This window comes from Haemaphysalis longicornis, unplaced genomic scaffold, assembly GCF_048455015.1.
Source record: "Haemaphysalis longicornis isolate Haplotype H1 unplaced genomic scaffold, Haemaphysalis longicornis Haplotype H1 scaffold_6, whole genome shotgun sequence".
Lineage (NCBI taxonomy): Eukaryota > Metazoa > Arthropoda > Arachnida > Ixodida > Ixodidae > Haemaphysalis > Haemaphysalis longicornis.
This window is the reverse complement of record NW_027526407.1, coordinates 48,498,846-48,524,812: the sequence shown is the minus strand read 5'-3', so window position 1 is coordinate 48,524,812 and position 25,967 is coordinate 48,498,846. Positions and strand designations below refer to the sequence as shown.

The window sequence follows — 25,967 nt, the reverse complement described above, 5'->3', positions numbered from 1 at the left end:
CCCAAAGAAAAAAACGGAGACCGGATACGAGGGGCGGCGGCGAACTACAGGTGAGAGCGAGAGGAGAGCGAGCGAGAGAGAGCGAGCGAGCGAGAGAGAGAGAGAGAGAGAGAGAGAGAGAGAGAGAGAGAGAGAGAGAGAGAGAGAGAGAGAGAGAGAGAGAGAGAGAGAGAGAGAGAGAGAGAGAGAGAGAGAGAGAGACCGACTTTCAAGTTACAAGATGAAAAGCTCTGAAATAAAAGGGGGCTAGACTTTTTTGAAGAGGGAGAGCGAGAAAAAAAAAAGTGCAGTTAGAAAGTATGTTCGTTGCGCATAAAACTGGAAAAACGAAAGAAGTATTGAAGTACCGATTGGAATGCACTCAAATCCCAGCAAGAGAGGAGTTGGAAAACCTCTGCGCTTCTCTCCGCCCAGCGCAGCGAAGAGAACAGAACGGCTGTGTCGGGAAGGGAAAAAAAGGGGGAGGGAGAGAAAATTGAGATAACCACGGCTCGCATGTCGCGGAAGCGAGCAAGAATCGAGGGAAATTTTCTAATAAAGCAGAAGAAAAAAAACAAAGGAGCCTAACACGGTGGACTAAATATTAAACGCTCGCACAAAAGGGCAAGAACATTGTGATGCGCGTCAAATTTGCACACGTCTACGCACACAAAGAAATACATCCAACCGAGGACGAAAAGGACTGCTAGGCGCGGAAATAAAAAAAAAAAAGAGAAGAAAAAGAGAAAACAAGGATGTAGGAGCGGGCACGGCGAACCAGACAGCAGCGCTGCCATACAGTCTTCAGTTTCGCTTACTTACGCTGCACTGAAGTCACCACGAGCGCGAGACAGGCGCGTAAATACTAAAGCAAGAAAAGAACAGAAGGAAAGTTCAAAATCGTGGAGAAAGTTCGCCCTTCGGCAGATAAAAGTCGACGGTACAAAGAAACGAATGACGTGAGAGAAGAAGAAGAAGAAGAGGAAGAAATCGCCGGGGCGTTCGCCTCAAACCCGATATGAGAAAGACGCGGAGGAAGAAAAAAAAAAAGGGGGGGGGGGGGATCGGAAAATCGTGTCTTCTCTCAAAAGACAGCGAACGCTGGGAGCGAACGAGAAGGAAAAAAAAAAAAAAAGACGAAAGAAATCCTTCCTTGCACTGGGAGGAATCGGGGAGGGAAAAAAAAATAAATAAAGAGCCACGCAAAATCTCGCTCGCGCGGTTATGTGTGTGCCACGCCAAGGAGGTACCGCGGAACGAGGCGGGAGAAAGGGGCCGAAATAATTCACCACCGTTCATTCAGCCGACGAGGACGGACGGGTCGGGTCCCCTGTTCATTCTGCAAACTAAATTTAAGTCTCGCCGCTGGGGGTTTTCGGTAAACAGTGGGATTAAGGAGTCTCGTTACGACCGTCTTCCGTCCGGTGTCACCCGTTATTTGCTTTCCCATTAGGGCCACCGCGAACGTCGCAAGATTTCTCGTTTCCTTTGGCCAACCTAACGCGCGGGTTTGTTAATTGAAAAAAAAAAAAAAAAAAAAAACGACTTCGTAAGATACGAGCGGTAGCCATTAAATAATAAAAAAAACTGGTTGATTCCTCTGTCATAGGAATCGGTAAAACATGAAAGTTAAATGTGCAGCGAAATCTGCAGGTTTTGCGGGTCGGCGGCTGTCTTGTCGGGGTGCTTGGCGGGCGACGTCCTGCTGGCGGGTCGCTTCGGGAAAGGTGTACTGGCTCCCATTTCCGTGACGGATATGACGTTAGAGAAATCTTGGTGTATCGCGGCATAGAACACTTTCGTGTTATAAAACCAGAAAACGAACAACCCTAACTGTACAACGAACTCTTTAGTAGTAAAGGCTGCTTCCCCGCACGAAGACCCTGTGTGCAGGGGTGCACCCTTTACAGGCCGCTTACTTAGTTGTAAAGGCGACACTTCCGTGACGGATATGACGTCACTCAAATGTTCATGTATCCCGGAATAAAACTTTCGTGTTAAAAATGAATCGGGAAACTACGCCTGAGCTTTTCTGTAGCGACTGCAGCACAGTGGTGATGAAACACTCGCTGGTCTTTCTTGAAGACGTAGACACTGCGAAAGGAGCTTCTCAACAACAAATCGCAAATATTCCCGTGTTTTAAAACAGAGAGAACAACAAAAATAGAAATTCCCTCATCTCGCGACTTCAGAACAATGTGCGGTTTTGTAGGTCCCACTGCGCTTGCGCACGATTTTTTTTTCACCTGACAGTAAACCGTCGTTATACGGAAGTCCTCCCGGGCACCAAACTGGCTTCGCTATACGTGATACCCTATTAAAAACGGAGGCAATCTATGTCCCTGCACTGCAATGAGAACCACGAAACATGACAATATTTCGAATAAAGCGACTTCCGCTAAAGCGAGGGTTTGCTGCAAGTACCGGGTAAGACGATTAGTCACGCCGAGATGGGAAAGTGGGCCTCCGAATCCAGCGCCGGTGGCTGCCCGACCTCATGTTTTGTCATCGAACCTAAACTAAAATTGAGCCTCAAAGCTGGCGGAACAGAGGCGGCCGATCCAAACACGCCAGACGGCCGACGAACAGAAGTGCTTCCAACCCTACTCAGCGTCCACAGAGTACACGCATACTTGGGTAGCGTCTCCGTTTCGTCTCCAAGAAACGATACGACCAACTGCAAACGAATATAAGAAGAATAAAAAAAAGCAGAAATGGTACGTGAGGGCGGCATCAATATGTGAAAGGGCGGGCGGGTCGCGAGAAAGTGAGCAACATTCCGAGCGACAAAGCAAAGATTGAGACACCACCCCGGAGGAAGCAGCACACGGAAGTGGCGCTACAGAGACCATCGCAGAGGGGAAAGAAAAAAGGGAACACACTAAAAAAAAGGGGGAAATAAATATCCAGAAAGGAGACGCCTTAATATCTCCCGCTTCCTATTTTTCCCCCGTTCCTTTCGGGAGGGAGAACGGTGGTGTCTCCCCTCCACGACGAGATCAAGAAATGGAAGAATAAGACAAGCGCTGAAGGGGGAAACTATACAGGCGTCCCGATGGGGAAGAGGAGGGAATATATGTAGGGACATGGGGAAGAGCGTAGGGGGGACAACCGCGAGTGATTTCCCCTCGCTCCCATTTCTGGGCGGTCGTCATCGTCGACGTAGTCGTCACGGGCCGCCGCGCCTTCGCCATACACTGCGCGTGGCGGTGGTACCGGAAAGAAGTCTCGGATATCCCGGAGCAGACGGCAAGCGGCGATGCGCAGTTCCCATTCGCTTCTTCCGCGCAGCCACGCGCGAACGAGGACGATACGGAAGAGAGGACTGCCGGGAAGCAGGAGGAGGAGGAGAGGATAAACGAGCCGGTGTGATTGGAAAAGGAGCAGCATCAGCGAACAAAGAACCTTCCGTCCAGAGTGGTACGGCGGGCGATGATGATGAAAGAGCAGTGCCGTGCTATACGCGGTGGGAGACGACCAGCGCCAAAATGGCCAACATTAGTGCGCGATGATGTAGCGCGCCTGCGGTTGAAAGGGAGGCGGACATGAGTTCTCTGTCTCCTATCGGCGAAGGTGTAGGTGCCGCGGATCGGCGGCGTGTATTTCACAAACCGCGCTGCGCAGTTGAAATCGGTTTTTAGGCACGCGTGCTTCGACGAGTATCGGTGACGTTGCGCGGGATCACTAATGCAACGTGGAGAGCGTTTTACCTCTTCAATAAGTAAACCGCTAATCTTTAAAAAGCACCAACCATTTAACGAAGAAACGCATCGCACCCTACATGCGCGTTCATAAAACGCGAGATCGCGCCGCGAATGACCTCGGTCTTCCTGCGACACCCCGACTAGCGCCGAGGCCGAAAACAAGAAAAAAGTCTGTTGGCCGCAGAAACAACGACGTCGACTGCAGTGGCAGGCCCGCGTTCGTACGCATCACGCCCGTCAATCAAGAAACAATTGCAACTCCTTGGCACAGGTGTTGCGTGCTGGCAAGGAGACCGGCACAACCTGCGGCGGGCCCGCCATCCAACAGCCGGCGGCGCAACAACCTCAATGCCCTCTTCGACCGACCCCGACGACGCGAACAATGGACCGACGTCCCCAGCGGCGTCCCCCGTCTGCACGTACGTCGCACGCAGCTGCGTTCTTTCTTGCTTCGTTTATCCACCCGTTATTGTTTCTCAGAGACCTGCGCTCTCCGAGCACGCGGATGTCCCCGAGTAACTGCGAGTAAGGTGCAATGGTCACGTTTTTTAACGCCCTGCGTTAAGACGGACTTCCTTGTTAAAATTCCTACGTGACTTCCTACTTCACGACCCACAGGGTTAAAAACGATCGTGCACCAATGCGAAAAGCTGTACAAATGTATAGCAATGTTCACAACAGCCTGGTTTGGTTATTTTGGAAATACTATATCACTTCTGCACTGAAACAAAAAAAAAAAAAAAAAAAACTCGGTTGCTACACAGCTGGCGCCATCTGGTGAAAACTGGATAAACCAAAATGTGTTTCTTGTTTATTTTTCTTTATTTCAGTACAGGAGTGATAAATTTCTGAAAGAAGCGAACTCGGCCGTTCGAAACATTTCTGTGTGTCTATAAAACTTTTCGAATCGGTACACGGTGGTTTGTAAGCCCGTGGATCATGGATTAGTAAACCCCATAAGAACATGACCAGGCGAGTCCCGCTTAAGGGTCCCCAGTTGCACAGAGAATCCGGCGTCGGCGTTGACCGTGAGCAAAAAATCGCCGACGTGAGCGAAAAATCCCGTAGCGCCCACCACCTCGCGGTGCCCACCGAAACCCTCGGGATATCGTACGGCGCTGTTCCACAACAAAGGGCGTGCGGGCGGGAGCGGAAAGTTTTCACCGATCGGAGTGTGTTGATGCGATGCTAACGGGGGACCGATAACGCTATCGCTTAACACAATTAACGGCGAAGCTTAGGCGTCTTTGAAATGTCCGTGTCTGCCTTTCGGTAACAAGAAAGGTGCCCAGGAGTGCTCAAATAGGCTCCAAGAACCCCACGCAAAAACGAACAGGGGTGCGAAAAATATTTTGAAAAATAACGAAGAGATTGCGAAACGGGAGATATGGCGGAGTTTAGGAGGTTGCGTTAAAATTACACCAGAGGTCGCAAACGCGCCATAATATAAGTTAATGATCTAAGAACGCATATTGTTCGCCCGGAATTTTTAAAACTTATAGTGCAGAACACTGGCGACGGATATTAACGCAAGTATGGGCACACCTACTTATGGGCACTACACCCAACCGTTAAATCAGGAAACACCTTCAAGGCGAAGAACGCGACGCGAAAGACGAAGTAACGGCACAGTGCATAATGTTTCCTAGTGCACTTAACCCTTTGTGGCGAGAGGAAACGAATATAGCCCACTCTTCGGTTGCGATTGAGTACACGTTTCACGACGCTTAAGTGGACGACGACGCTGACATCGGCGGGCCGCTTTGGTACGGATGAAAGTCCAGTGCACGATGCCACGCACGGTCACGGTATTATTGCCCTCACGCCTAGCTCGAGAATATCAGTAACGTATAACCGTAAAACATGTAACAAGCGAGAATATGCGACTATCATCCCCCCAGGATGGCGTCATGGCCGGATGAAATTCGTGCGAGTGCTCCACGAAAATCGCGCTCACGCCGGGTGACGTGCAAAAGCAAACGATTCGCGGGACTTCTACGTTTAGGCGGGCACAGAGAAAAGACGGAGGTGCACGTTGCCACCGGCCACAAAAGCAACACGTTCCTCGGGGCTCCGGAATCAAGTACGCGGAGAAAGAAAGCAGTCGCAGTTACGCAGCTGGAGAAGCCACGAACAACAGCCGAGGCTGCCCATAGTGCTTTCGTAACAAAACGAAGCGCGTCGCAGTCGTCGAAGAGGGGACAATACAAATGCCTTTGTTCTCTCCACGCACCTTCCGAACTCGGAGGACAATGAAGACTTGGAGCGCGGCACGTGTTAGACGAGGAGGAGGAGGAGGAGGAGGAGGAGGAAAAGTGATCGAGCAACGCCAGCTTCTCCGCACTGATTTCGAAATCAGATAGCTTTGGCACTCTCTGTTCCGTCCTTTCCGTTTGTACCGTGTCGGCCGGGACCCGACTGGACACTGCGCATTCGTTCCGGTAGGGTGTAGTAGTTCGGCGGGCCGGCAACCGCCATGCCTCACCATTCGTTACGGTGGGGGGTTTACTCCTCGCCGTGCCCGCGCGCGCAGGCGCAGTCCGGTCCCTGTCAATACGGTACGAACGGAGTGGACGGCGCATACGGAGTGCTAAAACTCTTATTCGGAACGCACTTCCGTTCCGGGTACATAGCCTTTTTGGCAGAAACTGAGAGCGTGCCGGTATGCACTGAATGTGCCGGTATGCTGGTATGAGCGTGGTGATATGCCGTGCTGGTATAAGAGCGTACCGGTATGCCGGTAAGCGCTGAATATATTCCAAGAACGAAGCCGTACCTAGTAGCCAATAACAGCAGCGTATCCAGCCTTTCGGCTTTAAACCAAACAAACTAATTATTTTGTAGTCGGGCTGAGTTTAATAACACCACCCCCACGTTCAAGAAATCTGCGACGTTTTCTTGGTGTGCATTTGAGTTGACTTGCAAGAAGAGACCCCCCCCCCCCCCCCTCTTCCTCAAAGTAGAAATGAACTCACTAGCTTCCATCCCCTAGTGTTTTCGGGCTCCACATAGTGAAAGAAAACTCCCCGTGGGAAAAAAAAAAAAACAAAAAACAAAAAACACCCCCGCGTTTTTTTTTTTTTGTTTCTTCGCACCAAAAATTAAGACAGAGACCGAAACGTAAAATTCCACTCGGGTGAATGACACTCCCCCTTTGTCCCGCAAGTTTTTTGTACGGCACGCGCGTTACCCACACGCAATCCGCGTGTCAGTTTTTCGATCACTCTCCCTTTTCTCGGATCACCGGGGCACTCAATTCGACAGGCATAGCGCCCCTCCCGCCCTCCCTCGTTCGCATTTCTTTGTGACCGTAAATAAGTTCGCGTGGGTGTGCGGGGGCGGTATTTCTGCCTTGTATACGGCGGGCCTTTTTTCCCGCGGTGGTCGGGCAGCACAAAGGTTCATGCTCTAGTTTCATCCTTCGCACTTGGTTTCCGTCCACGGCTTAGGCCCATGTTATCGCAACCCTAGCCAACGAAACGCGCTGCTTAGCTATCGACGCGGTGAGCTTCCAAACACGCGCGACTGAATGAATAGGGACGGACGTGGCACTTCACAAAAATGCCCCGGGCTACCTCCCCTGACGTGAAACCTGGTGAGGGGCGCAGCATGCAGTGTATAAGTGTATTCTTGGCGCCTGGGCATTTTTGCCAACGAAGATGAAACCGTTGGGGGGTACAGGTATACAACTTTGCTGTAAAAGGCTCTTGTCTTTGAAGCACGAAGCGCTCTAGCGCGAGGCGTTGGAAAACGAGTGTTCCGGTTTTTTTTTTAGTACGCTCACGAAGCGGTGCAACGCAAGGCGTAAACGAGTATCTCGTGTTTTTTTACTACGCGTTACGTTCTAATGCGAGGCGTAAACGAGCTTCCCAGCTTTTTTTAGTACCGTGACTACACGAGACGACGATTACGACGGCGACAGGAGACGCCAACAGCCCCAGCTTCCAAGCCCCCCCCCCCCCCCCCCCCCCCAAAAAAAAAAAAAAAAACGCTTCAGACAGGTCATAGAATATCCCCCCAGGAAGTGCCGCCAGGTGTAGTTCGCTTGGATGTTTTAAATGCAACTGTTTCTGGTGCGCATATCACTAATACATAGTAAAAAAAGAAGGTAGACGAATATGCAGTCGCTACTAGTGCTGTATTATCCACTATTTCCCGCACTTCGGGCACTGCGTGAAAGGTCGAAATAAGCTTACCGCCTCTAGAATTTCGATTCATCTTTTTTAATTTTTTTTTGCGCTAACTTCCCGCACCCAAGAACCTCCCCGAAAAAAACAACAACAACAACAAAAAAAAAAAAAACGTGCTCAGCACGTGGACGCACGTGCTCAGCAAAGCAGGTTCGCACGAAACAGGTGCGTCCGCACTCCTGTATTGTCCTGGCGAGCCTTCCGAAGAGCGCCTCGCGGTAAGTTGCACAATGGCGCTACAAGAACGTGCAGCGAAGAAGAATACCCAGATAATTGTTTCCAGTCTTCCTATGCCAGCTGGAGAGCTTTAAGGCTTACTCAGGTATTCTCGCAGTAACGGCTTTCACAGGGATCGTTCTAAGCACGCGAGGAAAACCGTGTTAGAAATTTAACTCCCCAACAAAATAGACTTCTAATACACTGAAAAACGACTTTTCAAAAATTTTTAAAAGGCAGATCGCGTAAACAATTTACGTTCCCTTTAACACCCACAAACCTGTCCCACGGTTACGATGAACCGCGCACAGATTGCGTGCAATCTGATGTCCATCTTACGACAAAACTACCAAGAAAAAAAAAAAAAAAAAAAACGCCTGACATTAGAGGAAGTAAGGCGCTACAAATATGTCAAGGACTTCGCTCTAAACGCAGGGAGCCATCCCTCGTAGCCAACAGCAGTAATTTATCCGGCCCTCTACCGACCATTCGACCTCGTCAATAAAGCTAAAAAAGAAATATCTGGACTAACGGTTCTTGAAGAATTTCATAATTCCCTTAGGAAGCGCGCAGCGCCATCCCCGCAATCGCCAAGGCGTTCTCGCAGCAATCTGATTAGGTATCATATGAGAGCCTTAAGCGCGAGACACGCGCACGACTACAGCATGCGATTGACATACGACTGATCGTTACGACGGCCGCCACGACTAGCCGTACGCGTGAATTTGAGACATATGGTCCGATGCGTGCGAGCGATGCGTCGTCGGCGACCCTCCACCCACTGTTTTCGCTCCAGGGTTTTTCCTCCCTGTTTAGGCGCACTCCGGACGATTTAGATACGAGCAAGAGTAATCCGAGCAGTAAAAGACAACATTTATCAACCTGAAGTGAAAACGAATAGCGCTATTACGTTATACATTGCATTTTATGTGTTCAGTAAAGTGGTGTGGGGGCGTTTAGTACCAACGATTCCGCTCGTCCATGCTGTTCGTACTGCTGGAAACGTGTCTACCAGGTGTCTGTATTGTCGGCGGAGAGCGCGCTGCTCCCTTCCAAATACTCGTAACTGCCACTAGCGCCTCCTAGACGCTTCGAAAGAAACTTTTAGCTATTACGACCATAGAGTTTCATACTAAGATATATTAGAGGGAAATCTGGCGCCACTGCCTAGGGGAGCCGCGCTTCAGCGAGCGTGCCGTCATGTACCGGGCAGGCACGTTCCACTTGTCCTTGGCATGGCTCATGGACAGGCTGAAACGTTGGCTATGGCTGCAAAAAAGCAACAATATTACCGTCAGAGTTACTCAATATAGACAGTTGCGAAACTCCGCTTCAGAATCCGGGCGGCGCTAGCCCCCCCACTCCGTGGAAGCTGAGGGGCAAGTCGACGCGCGCGGCACCTAGGAGATGAAAACGGAACTTTGCTAAACTATTATTATTCAAAATTCTTCTGTAAAATAAAGATTGCTTTCTAAATTAAAACACAATAATTACGTAAAATTTACTTGTGTTTTTGCGGCTCTTCTTTTTATGACTTACGGCAGCAGCCGCAAGCACTTGAGTACTGCTTCAACGTCCTGCCGACAGACGACAGGCTAGTCAACTTGCCCCGTGCTTGCCCCGGCGCAGGGGGGCAACCGAAGACCGGCTTTCGATACATGGGGCCTATGGGGAGTTTCGCAACTGTCTATATCCAGTAACTCTGATTACCGTAGATGGTTCGTGAAATTTGTTTTGTTATTATAAAATTGAACCTCCAAATGTCAGTAGTTTTTTAGAAGCTTAATGTACAAGAAAAAAAATGTTACTTTTTTTCGTTGATTTTGGCTTCGAGACAAAAAAGAAGCCGTATGGCTAGCTAAGCCAAGCAGGCGAGGAACGTCGCTAGCAGCAATGGCGCCGCCCACGGCGGCCCGCGACTGCAGCGACAGATTTCCCTCTAGTGTATATTAGTATGAAACTATGATTACGACGTCACCTTCGGGTTTTTATTGGCTGCGGCCGCACGATGGTCGCGCCTGTACGATTGCATTTGGCTCGCCAGTCCCACGTCGTGACCCTCCTCCGACCAGACCAGCGTACGACGCTAAAACCAGCCCCTATCGATCGGTCGTAACGATAAGTCGCATGCCAATCACATGCCTTAATCGTGCATGTGACTCGCGCTAGGGTCTTCATCGGCGCACGCTGCGCAGAGTCCGCAAGTGGAAGGGCGTGCGTTCCGGCTAGCTGGTAACCCATATGTGTAGCTTGAGCGCACAAGAAACGTCCGCTGAAGCTACAAATCTATTGGCGGACCTGTGAATGGAAGATAAGATAATGAAAAACATGTCCACCATGACTTACCGTTTCTGTTTTCGCTGTCAGCAGGTTTCATCTGTATAGGATGGTGCATCTGCGAAGATAAAAAAAGAAGACAGAAACAAACGCGTGAGAACACTGCAATCTCTCAAGAAAGCAATAAATTTTCGCTTCAAACAAAAGAGGGCGAGGCAGACATACATATGTAACGTCAAGAGCAAAACTTTGCGGACCATGAATGCGGCAATTCTGGGTTATGTCTCTGCCGCCCGGTTTCCCGGGGTATTTATGTGCGGTATTTTGCATTATTTTACTAATTAGACGAAACCTCACCCGCATATTACCCTTCACGGGCTGTTAACGAAAGAGAAATAACGTAAGGATACCATTTTCGTGGACCGTAAACTTTTGCCTGTGGCTGTACGTTAGCGGACATTGTGGTAGACAGCGGCGTACGACTTGCCTGGCGCAGAACAGGAAATAAACGGCACGAACTTATGGTAATGGTAGCGCGTTCCCTCGTCGCGACATCCTTATTTATTTTTTTTTGAACGTGCGCACATGGAAATGCAATTTCACAGCACAAGGGTAAGAGCTGCATTTTCCGCCACGCGTAACCGCGAGCATGTCGATTCAGAGCTTACGACTAAACGAAGAAGACAGATATATTGAAATACCAAATGCACTGCACACTTTCGCTAAACAAGCTTAGCCGGAACGGGGTTTTCCTTTATTTTAAATGCTGCTGGCAAATAAACGTCAACTGAATAAGGGCAGTTCTCGTTTTTATTCCTTAGCGGCCTTATCGCAAGCTTTTCGCTTTTCTTAAAAGCGTGATTCAGCCAATTCAGCCCGCAGCAAACTGTACTGGAAACACGAAGAAACGCTTGCAATCAACCCCCGCAACAAATAGAATGAGCTACCTTGCATTCAATAAATAAAAAAAAAGATTGTAACCATAACAGTACCGAGATACTGTTTCGGGAGTTATTTTCTCAGCCCACTTTTTTTTTTTAAAATGAGCATCAACAACTGTACAAGTCGAACAACTCGAAAATTATCACATCGTCGTTGTTGAATCCCAACAGTTCTCCAGCTGCTCCGCGTGTCCTCCAGCGTGTTCTCCAGCGTGTCCTCGTCTAAACCTAGCTCAGGCTGAGTAGAAAACTAACCAAGTGGAACAGACTTATTTCTATTTCTATTCTATTTACGGGCAGTACAAAAAACATTGACTGCGTCTAATCTCACGGCAGCCGTGAGAATTACCTCCGGGAAATTCTCACGGCAGTTTCCATAAGAGCTGGCTGGCCTAAAATTCGCTGAATAATATTACGTCCCAACGTAACATAACCTCACCGAACCTAACGTAACCTAACCGAACGCGTCATAACCTACCCAAATCCAGCCAAACTTCGACAAACCTAATCTAACCCAGCCCGACGACACAGGACACAGCAGATATATTAACGTAGTTCAACCCATTCTGGAAGTCCTGCGCGTCGATCTCTTGATATAGTAAAAACCAGAGTAAAAGAAAGCATCAACAAAATACCGATGACCAAAAAATTCCGAAAGCTAAAAAAAAAAAAGAAAGAAAACATCGCAATGTCGGACTCCAACCTGAGCATTCTCGTTTAAAACCAAATACTATACCACAGCGCTACAGGGGCAACTGCGAACGCTGCTTTTTAGCGAATATTTATCCCATAGAATCTTCGCTTAGCGTTCCTAGCCAATGAGAGGCGACTGCCGTGAGAAATTTCTGACGGCAATTCTCACGGTTGCCGTGATAATAGGCACAACCAAAAACATTCACTTGTAGGATGATGCGTCATCATCGCCAGCAACCAGCAACCATCATCATCATCAGCAAATGTCTTGCTGGAATAAAGCGGCTTCCATCTTGCCGCGTCGGTCCCTGCTGATGCTCAGTTCTCTATTCGCTCGGAAGATACATACATAGGAATGACGAAAAGCAAACAGCGAAAAAAAAAATCACGCCAAAGTTACAAGGCGTTTTCGTCATCTTTTATTTCGCTCAGACCTGGCTAATTTCGGTCCGATAGGTTCACTTGGTAACGAAGACTATTGCACTCGCGTTTCAACGCGTTGCCACCGCTTAGGGCAAGAGCAAACGACGGAACCTCGTTACTCTTCGGCTAGACGTGCGTCAAAGTACGCCGGAGCGCGGTTACGGAATTGGCACAAGACCTTCTTTACTGCCGTACTTCGCATCTACGTTGGTTCGGAAACAGCGCAGCTAAGGAGCATATCCAACCGTTGTTAGAATAAAGAGTGACTCAACTCGGAACGCGTATGTTTCTCCCAGAACAAACTATGCTGTCGTCCGAGACGAAACAAACGCGGCTTCATCGGTAGCCAGACGCTTCCACAAGGTACGCCGGCATAAACAATGGCCGACTGGAACGTACACAAAGGGGCGGCTATATCGACCGATGTTTATGTAAGAATGCGGGTACTGGGCTCGTAAAAAACGCATGGAGTCGCGGGTTCTCAAACTGCGGATCGTAGAACCTAGGGAACAAGTGAAAAGGCAAGTTATCGTATCATTAAAACGATGAAGTAACCACACGCCCCGTGTCAATTAACAATCACTTCACAAGTGCGCAGCCAATGTTGCCCTAATGATGATTTTACCGCGTGGCTGGGCGCGGGAACCATGTTACACCCAAAACACTCGCATAAACGTTTTCTCTCTCTCTCTCTCTCTCTGCGGTGGTTTTTCCCAACAGGCACGTAATTGGCACCAGGACCAATATCCCCATTAGGTTAATTGTATGCAGGCTAAATGATGCTGATAATAATAATAATAATCAATCAATCAATCAATCAATCAATCAATCAATGTTTATTATAGTGCCCAGGAACAGCGGAGGCCTTCGTGCTGGAGCACTCAGAGGGGAAAATGCAACACTGTAGTACATCAACAATTTGCTAATAAACACTCAGTGAGCAAAAAAAAAAAAAAAAGGACAGAAAGACTTACAAAAAACGGCAAAGAAGATAAGTAATAAAATAGTGCAATCCAACCGACTTTACACAATTAAGTCATGCTGGCGCACAGAAAAGGTATAAGACAGCAATGAAATGCATCAACAGCTGGCAAAAGAACAGTGAGCGAGCAAAAAATATGAAGAAACTACAACTTCAAAGAAGAATAAAAATACCATAGTGTAATTTTAGGCAACATTACACAATCAATAGAAACTGTAATGTCTGGTCAATTGCAAGAAGACATCTTACAATAAGCGTAACTATACGGAAGGGTGAGTGAAAAGAAGAAAGTTTTTACAAGATTCGGGAAGCGTACATTTTCAGTTTCAAATGGACGCATGAAGTGAATATAGCAACTTTTAATGATAAAAGTGGCAGAAAAAGAAAAATTCTACGATAATTACAGTCGCAGTATCAGCACAATACACGAATAACAGGAACAAGAACAAGCTCGGTGAAGTCAATGCACACGTCAGGACGACAAGTGAAGAAAAAGAGCACTGCCAAGATGAACCTAGTGTGTCAGAGCTGACAACCCGGCCAAAAACTCCCGAAGAGGACGCTGAAAGATATCGAGCTTCTCGGAGTGAACATTATGCAGATGCTGCATCCTTTGAAGAGGAGAACGTGTGCTGAGAGCTCCAGCTGCTTTAAAAGGGTGGGCGAGCCTTGTAGCTTTTTGTGGAACGCGAAAACTGATTGATTCAAGTAGTTCCGGGCATAAAATAATACCATGAAGCAATTTGTACATGAAAAGAAGGTCTGAGTGGGTCCGCCGGGAACTTAGAGAAACCGTTATAGGGATAGGCTCCGAAGGAAAACGATGCCTAAATATTGATGAAAATTTGGTTTGTACACGCTCTATACGTTGACAGTTGGAACTACAGGTTCCATTCCAAACGACAGAAGCATATTCTAGTTGCGGAATACAAAGCGTTCTGAATAGTTTTAGGAATGAAGAAGGAAACCGGAATTCTCGAGAAAACCTGCAAACAGCCCCAAGAGAGCGTAGCGCCCGCCTAGTAAGTTGAGTGACATGAGGTGAGAAAGTTAAGGCACTGTCGAAAAGCACGCCGAGGTCTCTGATCTCTTCAACTCTAGACAAGTAACCGCCGTTAATACTGTAGCAAAATAAAGTGCGGTTCGTTTTCCTGCTATAAGACATGACCTTTGTTTTTGTAGAGTTAAGATTTAATCTATTGTCTGAGCACCACTTGGAAAATGAGGATATATCTTGCTCCAGGGCAATGCAGTCATTAATGGACTCAATCCGTCTGAATATTTTAATGTCGTCAGCGTAAAGAAGGAAAGAAGACATCTTAATTGCGGCTGACACATCATTAACAAAAATGGAGAACAAGAGAGGCCCCAACACGGAGCCTTGAGGCACACCGCTTGTTGATCTGTACAGAGCAGACGTCTGCCCGTTAACGCTAACGAAACTGAACCGGTTCTCTAGATAACTACCCAACAATGCCACGAGTGGTGTATCAATTCCTACCTGTAAAAGCTTTTTAAGTAACAGCGTGTGGCAAACAACGTCAAATGCTTTGCTCAGATCACAGTAGACAACGTCGAGCTGGCCCCTCTCAGAAATGGCTGCCGAGGCCTGCTCCATGAAGCAGGAGAGATTAGTCGTTGTCGACCTTCCTGATATAAAGCCGTGCTGTTTACTTACAAGAAGATTATGTACAGAACTTGACAGTAATTTATACAGCGCTGTCTCAAACAGCTTGGAACAAGCACAAAGGAGAGAAATTGCTCTGTAGTTTGTTGCATCCGATTTGGAGCCTGATTTGAAAATAGGACGCACTCGAGAAATTTTCCACGCGAGAGGAAACACGTTTGTTTTTAGACACTGGTTAAATATCACCGTCAAAACAGGTACAAAAATGCTGCCGTATGTTTTGAGAATAGCTGGAGGTATTCCGTCAGCTCCGCACGACAATGACGGTTTCATGCGCTTTAGGCTCTCCAAAACCAACTGCTCGTCCAAAAGCACTAAGCTAGAGCCCTGCACGCGATTTAACAATATGTTCATTTCAGAGACGTCACGCTGGCCGCAAGTGGCACTGAAGTGCTGAGCAAAGTGGTTGGCGACATTATGAACTTCTTCCCCAGAGGAATCTACAAGATTGATAAGATCATGTGAGTTGTTCTTACGGGACCGGATGTATCTCCAAAATGTTTCAGGCTGAGAATTCGCACTACTCTCTACAGAATCGAGATAGGAGCGCTGGTCCCGCTCATAAAGGTTTTTACATAATTTACGGTAAGAGCAGAAGTTCTGTTTCCATTCGTCACTCCCGGTTTTCTTATACTTTCTGTGGCAGCGGTCTTTTAATTTAAGAGTCGTACGAAGTTCTTTCGAAAACCAATGTGGGTGCTTGGAGTGGTTTGGTTTATACTTGGGAATAAATTGGTCCATACCGCTTTTGACAATTTCGGTGAACCGTTCGACCTGTGCATTGCAATCAGGGAGTTCTTGAATTTCTGACCAATCAAACGAAGAAAAAAAGCTATACAAGCCAATGTAATCCCCACGGGCATAACAGAAGGGAGAGAGTTCATTATACTTTAGTGAGGTACCACAATGCCGAATCGAAACGGGAGCCGAAACTGAAAATGGAGGATGAAGCTTGTCGGGTTTGACAAGAGAGATATCCACCATTGATACTCGCGCGTTCTGAATGTTTGAGAAGCAGAGGTCTAAGATATTTTCGGAGCAGTTTTTGATGTTATTCAGTTGTGTCATGGATGTGAAATCTAGGAAGTCTAAAACAATGCGAGATTTTTGCTGTACGTAATAATTGTAATGCTGGTTAGTTAGACTGTCCCATTGTACACCAGGTGCATTGAAGTCCCCCAGAATGATAAACTGGTGATTTTGGTGTGAAGCGCAAACTTCTTCTACAGAAGTAAGTAGCTCATTGAACGAAGAAATAGGAACATCGGGGGGAATATAAAATATAATAATAATATAATAATAATAATAATAATAATAATAATAATAATAATAATAATAATAATAATAATAATAATAATAATAATAATAATAATAATAATAATAATAATAATAATAATAACAACAACACCATTCAATTGCTGATGTGCCGTAGTTAAGCGATTTTAACCGCCTTAGAACTAGCTGACAGCGCTCAGAAGTCCATTTCCTTTCTAACCGCTGGTTGAAAGAAATTTGGAGGAGCGCCCGCAATCACAAGGTCATTACACGGGCTCCCGGTCACGGGTGGCGGAGAACCAGCGCAAATACTGGCACACGCGAGCTGAACCGTTCGGGAAGAGCTGACGACAATGGGAAATCGCAGGGGCCCGCCGCTGCAGTAGATGCCCGCGTTTCCCCCCTTCAAGTGCTCCACCAAATGGGCGGGGCAGTTTCGAGCGAGAAGAAATACAGACATTCCTACTAATAACAACAGTATTACGAAAGAGGGGACCGGCCACCACATATATTTCGTCTCGATCCCAAAGCAAACGCACGCCTAGCGCAGACAATAAACTTGAAGGATCGCAAGCACGGCGACGGCATCGGGCGGAGGAGAGCGGTTTTCCAGCGGTGAGGGTTATGGCCGGACGTTGAGGCGGTACATGGCCCGCTGTCACGGAATGCCTTCAGTGGCAGGAGGACGTACGGGGGGAGCAGAACAGCGCCGCCGTTAAGAGAGTCATTCCGGAAACGGCGAGCGACGCGTCGCCGAGCCGATTCCCATTGAGCAGCTCAGCGCGTTATGGTATGACCGCACGCCACCGTCTTGAGCTGTCCAACTGACAGCCGAATTCCTTCCGTCCGGTGCCATCGAGAGACTGGGACAAGCGAGAGAGAAATAACAATAAAAGCGCTCTCGCAGCTCGACGCCCAAGATGGTCCGAAGAAAGGCGCTGGGGTCGCAATGGCCTTTGCTCAAAGCGATTTCACCACCAAAAATACGCTTTGTGAGGTGGCTCCGCGCGTCTTGTTCGTAAGGGTCTTTTCTTATGTTTTTATCTTTGTTTATACAATGCTGCAATCCATGGGCGGCCGAAGCAGGCGTGGTTTATGATTACACCTATGGGGTGAACCTGTTGAAAACAAGAAAAAAAAAGATGAAAGGAAAAATTGAAGGCAAGAATAATTAAGCAATGAACGATCGAAGGACACAAAAGAAAAGTATAACCGCAACACAAGCCTATATTTCAAATATAATGCTGATAAGACATGAAGGCGGACTTTAACTTATCGCTGTGCTTACTGCTGTGGACACGAAGAGTTGGATTCGGTAAATGTGTTCGGGTGCCACTTGGCCAGGGCTGACGGGCTAGCAGTATTTTTTTTTTTCGTGACTCCCTACAGCGTAACATAAAACAAAAATTGTATTCGCGTCATTGCTACAGCCTTTCCGTGGGGGGCCGGTTCAACCGATGATTGAAAGGGGAGGTTGAACGAAAACTTTTTTGCTTTCGTAATTGATACTCAAGTCACTCTAAACGGCAGCCTAAACTGCTCCTATATTAAAGTCTAATAATTAAAGTCCATCAGGCTACTAACAACGACAGCGAATCCGACCGAGGGCATTGTCGCCACCAACACCGGTGTCTGCTTTAACGCCTTTCAAACGTGAGCGAGGCCACACAACTAAATGTTCGAAAAAAAAAAAAAAAAGGAACAGACACACAGTAAAGACGGCATCGGCACGAACACCCTACAAAGCAGTTCCTTCTTCACAGAGGACTGTCGCGGCAGTGGCGACGGAAGAACATGCCCGAATCGATACGGCGTGCATAGGAAACCACGCAAGACGGGCAGACAACCGTCGAAAAACGAGCTAGAAAAAAACTACGAAACAAACACGGTTGCTCGCTTCAGCGTCAGGCCGTATACTTCTACGGCAACGCGCGGACTTGTCAGGGGAGCAAATCGATTCTTCTCCCCCTTCCCAGCCGATCTGAACCCACCTGCCTGGCGGCGAAAACCTCCTTGCGTCACACTCATCAGTATTCCTCCCAAGGAACCGCGCGCCGTGTCTCCGCCGGGGATCAGAAGACGTGCGGGCCGAATGCGAGAAAGCACGTACAATCCCCCCCAACCCAACTCCCAGGACAGAAGCCGCGCGTATCAGACGCGCCGGGCGCGAAGCAACGCGCAGCGCGTGTGGCGAAGGTGCATACCCCGCGCATGCGAAAAAAAAAAAAAAAAAAAAAGGAACAGAAACGAGGGGAGACAGGAGGATATCACGCCTGACAGGAGTAAAAATGTCACACAAAAGTGAGAAACATAAGAAGAAGGCGAGAGAGAGGGAAAAAAGGAGATGAAGCAAAATATTAAGCGCTGTAGTAGTACGGAAAGGGAACGCACAAGGAACAGAGGACGCCGGAGAAACGGAGAAATATTCGATACGATAAATATTCGAAAGAAACCCACACGGTCGACTCTCGTTAAGACGAACTCGGTTACGACGACTTTCATGGTTAAGACGAGCGACACTTCGAAGGTGGACTCCTTAAATCTACGTGCTCCAAAGAACGCGTGGGGTACATAGCATCCTGCATAAAGATGGTCGCGCGAGACCGGGAGGGTTCCTTAAGGATTGCACGCCGGAAAAGGAAAACAGCAGCGCCGGATGAGGGTGGGACGCTGACGAGCGTGCAATACCAGCCGCCTTGAAAACCGAAGCGCAGACAGCGGCGAAAGGGAGGCTCCTGGCGATGGCGAGAGAGCGGAACGAGCCTCCTACAAAGGGTGTTGTCCAGTTCAAGTGGTCAAGAGCGCGACCACAAAGTCTAACAGGAGGTTGAACAGCAGTTTGACAGGAGCCCAAATATGGCTTCGCCCGCTCACATCGTTAGAAAGTTCGAAGCATCCACAAATTTTAGCACTCTTGTGACACGCACGATGCAAAAAAAAAAAAAAAGAAAAAAAAAATGTCCGCTTAACAAGAATTTCTTATGATACGAACAAATTCTCACGGTCAGGGCAGGATGGGTCTGAGCGATGACGGTAGAGGTAGAGACGTGCCCAGTTCAAGCGGTGCACAGTATTCACGTCGTCCGTCGCGCTTCAAGCGAACGCTCGTAAGGTGATTCGGTCCGCGTCCAGCGAGATTGCGGAATTCGGTCCGAATTGCGCAAGCTCGCCGTGCCGTGCTCAGTCATCGTGCTTTCTGTTGAGGGCAGGACTAGACGACGAGAAGCCAGAACATTTAAACAGGCAAAGCGCGAGAAAATATATACCCGCCTTGCACACCAATAAGCTCGGAAGCTCGGTAAGGTAGCCGCGAAAAATCGGAAGAAATCACTACAGCCACGAAATTGCGGCGGACACGGAAGACACGAAACTGCAGACAAGCATATATAGAAGACGTCCTCATGGGCTTGGAAAAGAGGAACTAATAGGGACATGGAGGAATCAGAGAAAGTTTTGGCGGCGTACAAGCAGATGAGAGGGAGAGACACAGAGAGAGAGAGAGAGAGGTCCCTTCGGTGTCAACGCTGGCCAAGGCGAAGACGCGCCCGCCCTTCCAGATCTGCGATACGTTTTCCCGATCACGGACACGAACACCGACGAGCCATTCGCAAACGTGACAGCTGCTCGACGGTGACAGCCGAATCCGCTCACATTCACGCCGAAGAGACGAGGCCGTGTACCCTTTCGTCTTTTTGTTCCTCTGCCTTACCCGTCTTGCCGTAGGCGTACGTGCTTGGAATCCATCCGGTCCCGTTTAAACAACTACATTATACGCGTAGCTGGAAAACAGGGTAATAAGTACGCAGTTACATGGCGCAAAGGCTTCAGTCTGTATAAAATTATAGCGGGGCGCCTTCCCTAAAAAGAACTGCAAAATAACTGCAAGACGTCAGGCCCGCTACTTGCTTTAGATTAGAAACACGAATCGTGAAAAAAATGGCTTCAAAGGGGTAAAATGAAATACAAAACGTACGCAAGGACACTAACCCAACCAAACCACACTGACACAACTAACGGATCTGTTATCGCCGTCTACTTTTTTTATCCTTCGATTTACCGCGGTTTGGGGCAACGCGCCTCCATCACCGCTTCCATCGTCCCTTGCAGCGCTATCCTATTTTCACTTTACGTACAACGCGCGAACTGCAGAAAACTAACGATGAACACAGGCAAACGAAAGAAAAAAATCCGATAGGGAAAAAAAGGGCAAAGACGGAAGACGGGGGTCAGTGTATTGAATTTCAAAACTGCCGGTCGTGGCCCGTCCACGCAGCCCGGAGGAAAGATCCCTCCTCCCAAAAAGGAGCAGCAAGAGCACCGAGTATCTGCTGCGGGGCCGAAGGTCGGCGGACGGGGCAGCCCAACGGGAGAGGAAACACCGAAGCAACGGCGGCGGCCGACACGGACAATTCCGACACCACCCGCTCGGGGCCACCTCACTTTTGGCCGGGAAAATATACCCGCACCATCAATCTTTCGCGGGCAGCGGGCATCGATCGAGGCTGACAAGAGCGGCCGACCACCGCGGATCTGCGAGATCTCGAAGACTCGCTGCGTATCCTCCTCACTGTTTCCTTGCGTTACATTCGTTTTCTTTTCCCTCCACCTTTCTACAGCCTCCGCTTAGGTATTACCTTGCCCCGCTACTTTTCTTTCAAGTTTTAGACAACGACGACGGGATAATGTTGGTACGTCCCCACAGCCTCCGGGCAAAACTTGCGATGGTCGTAGAGCGGCGCTATCTTAACTGAGAACTTTTAAGAAAATCGAGAGACACACATAAGAAGAAGATGATCAAAAATAAAACAACTCCGGACCACTATTGGAGACGAGAGGGTTTATACAGAAGAATTGCGGAAAGGGCCTTCTAAGCAAACACAGTTCAGCGAGCTTTAAAGGCGCACCTGTCGACCTGTTCCGCCTCGACAATAGATTGGAGTGCGTGACCCCTTCGTAAGCCCGCATTTCCACGTCAAAGGAGGATGGCGGCTCCGCTTTGCCAAAGCATTTGTTTGCGAGTCGAAAACGTTCGGAACACAGCATTACAAAGGGGCTGCAGGGCGAGTTCGGCACTGTTTGGAAGAATCGCGAAGAACGAAAATTACAAGAGCCAGCTCCACGTGTAAAAAAAAGGGGCGAGGGGGGTGGGGTTGGAAGAGATAAAACAAACCCACCTTATAATTGAACTGCTTTATTCGATGTCTTATACCCCTGTCACACGGGCACTTTAAATCGCGATTGAAGTGCATCGCGATCGAGTTTTCGAGCGCGCTCGACGTACTGCCGCTGCTACACGGCCCGTTTCAATCGCGATCGAGAAGTTGCACCGGCTGCACTTGTGTACGCCAGATGGCGCTAACAATGTACTTGCGGCTAGGGAGCCTACATGCGCCGAAGAAGAAGAAGAAGAAGAAGTGCCAAAGCTCCTTACTTGCGGCCGGCGTCTGGTAACTTCGCGCGGTCGTAGGTATACATAACTATTGAAATGTTACCGCAAGCTTGTTTGGGTCAAGTTATTTGACACAATTTGTGGCATTAGTTGAAGTTTTCACCTTCTGTGTCATCACTGAGCGGGGACTCGAGTATCGCCGCTTTCGTTCGATCGCGCTTGAGAAACCAGGATTGAGTTCGAGCGGGATCGAGCTCGATCGCGATTGAAACTGCCGTGTAGAATGCGCCCGATCCGGATTGAGCTCGATCCGGATTGACTCAATCGCGATTGAAAGTGTCCGTGTGACAGGGGTATTCCTTCATTTGAGGTATTTCGTGGAGGGTAAAAAGTCACCACTTTTAATAAACCTTCACTTACAACGAAGTCCATTTCATATCCCAAAGACTTCGTTATAGCGAATATTCACTGTGTTGGAAAATACCGGAGACATCCAGAGCAGCACATCGATACGATACGATCGATAAACTGCATACTGTTTCTCAGTGACTGATAAAAGGAGGCTCTCTGGCATAGCCAGCACTCGTTTTACCGCTCGCCAGTAGGTGGCGTCATTCCCGGTATGTTCGTTCAGACGCAGTGGGCGTGACTCCTGCGGATGCTGCAGCTGAAGAGAGTGAAACGAACACAACCGATTCTACGGAAGAGAAGGCGCGACGGCGACTGGGCAACCGAATAGGAGGTCAGGGAGGGGCAACGGCAGCTGCACCCAACGAGGTAGCAATCGCCGGGTGAACTCCCCGGCGACTCCGAGTTGGGCGGCTTCTTCACGGCGACGTTGAAAATGCCGTGTCATTAGGAATGAAAACTTCTGCCCGGCGGCAAGTGGACTGCGTTAAAAGCAGGCATAAAACACTTGGAATCACGTAGAACGATCCTGGCAGGCCTCTTGACTGACGCATTACTGATTGTTACTTCAGTGGTTGCCACACAGGTTTCACGACGAAAACAAGACGCACGCACAGGAACTCCCCGAAGGTGTCGAGAACAACCCCCTGCCGACGGCCAAACATTTTCAGTTGAACAACGTGTGGGTACGAGCGAGTTGGTAATCCATTTGAACTTTGTTAAGCGCAGTAAAGAAAACACAGGACGAGGGGGGATGTGCAGTGATGCGATAAACTTCATTGTCATTTCAGCGTGTTGTGATTCTTTTCTATTTATATGCCCCGTGGTTGTTATTAAAACTCAGTTGTAAGCAGCGCTCGTCCTTGTATCCCTCGTCCTGTATTTTCTTTATTGCGCTTAACAAAGTTATCTGCAGTTGAGTGAGCGATTGCAAGTGGACCATTTGGCATATCACTGAGGTGTTCATCTTCCGGTTAAGCGTCCAGCGGTCACAGTATAGCCTCAGTCACAGAGTCATCGGGTCATACTTTTGTTTAGCTGCCCCACCCACGTGACCCATAAAGGAGGAGGAGGAGGAGGAGGAGATTATCACGAGGAAGAAAACATACGACGCGGTCACTACTGAACGCAAACTGAGTACTTCCCATCTGACGCACTTGACGCACTTTCAGCCAGGTAACACCAGTCTAAACGAACATTTTTTGACACCAAGAACATGCTCTAGCGTTAAAACACCCTCGTGGAAACACCACTTCTTATTCGATACCAGTAAAGGGCACGCAACGAAATGTCAAGTGTCGTTGCAGAGCCTCCTCCTCTCGGCTCACATTACGTCCCGTCACGTCTTCCAGCAAGCTGGCTTTCCTTCATCACACACGCGCCCGCCCTGAAGCTTTCTTTACGGGGAATTCTCGAATCGGACGGCTCGTAACCGTAGCAGCGACTCGAACACAGCGGTCGCCCCACAAAACCATCTGCCGTCGCATGATCTAGTATTGCACCGTGTGCGGGCTCTCAGTGAACCGCGTTCAAGTTGTAGCCTCAAACAACTCCATTACCGCGATGGAGTCGGACGTCGTAAAGATAACACAGACGACGTGGGCCCATAGCCAACGACCCGCGATTAAAAAAGAACGAAGGCACGAAGAGAGGGGGGCCACAAAAGGCACCCAACACGGGAACTCCATTAAAGGGCGATTTTCAGGCAGGCCGATGGGGAAGCACATCGCGTGACGGCGGGTAGGAGGAAAAAAAAAGAGCGTGCGGGGCAGGAAAAAGAGGTAGCAAGGAAGGCTTGGAGAGGGAAGGGAGCCTAGGGGGCATTAAAGGGAACGCTAATTACACCTCGTCGGCGAGTGGTCACAATCCGAAGGGAGGCCGAAGATGGTCTGGTAGGGAGAGAGGAGAGAGACGGCGAAGCGAGCAAAGCCCTTACGGTATGAGTGCGCAAAGCCTGGCCCTTCAAATACAAAAAAAAAAAAAAGGGTGTTTAAAGGAAGCGCTCGGGTCCAATTCATCAAGGTTCGAGCTATAGGCGTGCAAGGCCGGCGCAGCGACCCGAAAGACCGTAGCACCCGAGATAACACGGGCTGTGTAGAGCGTGCTTCAGGCTCCGGCGTTTTTTCTTGCTTCGTTTTTTTTCTTTTTCTTTTACGAGGCGTACCATTCGCCGTTTAAGACTCCGTCTTGAGACGCTATTGGAACAGCAGCACGCTGATTAGGGAGGAATAGCGTGCGCTGGCTTCAGCGGGTCACGAAGCTTTGCGGTTTTTCCTCGTTTCTGAGGTAACGAGCCATAATTTCTTGGTTCTCTCCGCGAGTGCTGACGCACCAGAAGGGGAATGAAAGCATAGCTACCAAGGATGAGGCAAATGAAAACGGGGTCAAACATCGGCCCAAAATCGCAGAGCCATCGGAAGTTGACTGCTTGCAAACTAGCCAACTGGTTAACAGTTGCCGACAGACATAACCGACCCGCTCCGGCAGAGCATCGGTACACGAAATGTTTTCAACGCGGCATTTATTAACAAAGAGGATATCACCTCGACTGGTTTTCTCGATCATAACAAAAGGACGCACCACAAAAAGAGCGCCAGGGTGTAAACATGAGCACTGCATAACTCATTATTAAAAGGCCCGATACTTCACGACGAAACATTAGTATTCTGCTCCGAGATTGCCCACTTACAAGCTTCCAAAAGCGGCATTGCATTTCACTTAATTTCAATTTCAGTTATTTCCTTTATTTCTTTCTTGTGCTGCATGGACCACCGCTGTGGTGATGAGCTCAATGTGACCTTCCGCCTCCTTGCGAACTACTCTGAAGCGGCTACCAATTCTTACAATCGCAATGCTCCCACGCCGTTCCCGTGACCAGATCAGCCGACATTTGAGCGGCGCATGGCGCCTTTTAAAGCCGACGCCCCTTGGAAACGCCACGCCTTGTCTGTTGCCTCTGTAGCTGCTTCAATTGTATCGCTCGCATAAGGCAGGCTCGATTCGACACGACCCGACGCAACACAACACGATTCAACAGGTCACGTAGCGGCCAGAAGGGGGGTTATGGAATTCGGCCATGCCATACGATTCGACTACAAATGATCCGATCCGATCCGACACGACCCGACACAACCAGTAGTCCCGTGACGTAGTGACGAGAAGTGGGACTACAAAATGCGGCCACGGCACGCTACAGAGGAAGTCAGAATGCGACTACGGCGGCATTTCACTCGCTGCCTGAAATTGTCCCGACAATGTGCAAACACCTTCATACAAAGCAGTGGACATAAGCAAAATAGTTCTGTGCTGCATACGCATCCTACACAACTGCCTAGCGGCAATTTACCCAAAGTTCTTTTCAGATGCCGCATGAAGGACAAACAAAATTACCGAGAATTACAATGATGATGACCGAGCGTTGTAGCCGTTCCATCTCTGACAAGGCGAGCTTTATTTAACCAGAGCTTGAAATGGGGCTAGTTGGTTTTTTACTCGGAAGATTGCTGGCGCTAGGCGGGAGAAGGACTACGAATTACACACAACTGGAGCGCGCTCCAGTTGTGTGTAATTCGCCGTCCTTGTCCCGCCTAGCGCCAGCAATGTTCCGAGCTTTATTTCCACCGTTCACCAAAAAACATACTCGAAAGCCAGACAACTCACTTCGCACACAAGAACAGGTAACCACGCAAAATGCCACGGACTCTCGCAGCGAGCTCGGTACCAGCAGACGTCAGCTCCCCCATCCCGCGCGCCGTATTTTTCACCGCCAAGAAAACCCAGCGCGGCCTCGCACACCGGACCAT

The 25,967-nt window shown here is 48.8% G+C and overlaps 1 protein-coding gene across 21 annotated transcripts in view; it reads right to left on the bottom strand.

Annotated features, from left to right (window-relative positions):
• The window catches only part of LOC144142598 (CUGBP Elav-like family member 1-A), a 479,679-nt gene that overhangs the window by 129,653 nt on the left and 324,059 nt on the right, over window positions 1-25,967 (bottom strand). For all 21 annotated transcript variants that reach the window (XM_077674225.1, XM_077674223.1, XM_077674226.1 and 18 more), the window contains one exon: window positions 10,436-10,484. In XM_077674225.1, the coding sequence (XP_077530351.1) occupies window positions 10,436-10,484 (49 nt within the window). The remainder of the gene's footprint in view (window positions 1-10,435; window positions 10,485-25,967) is intronic.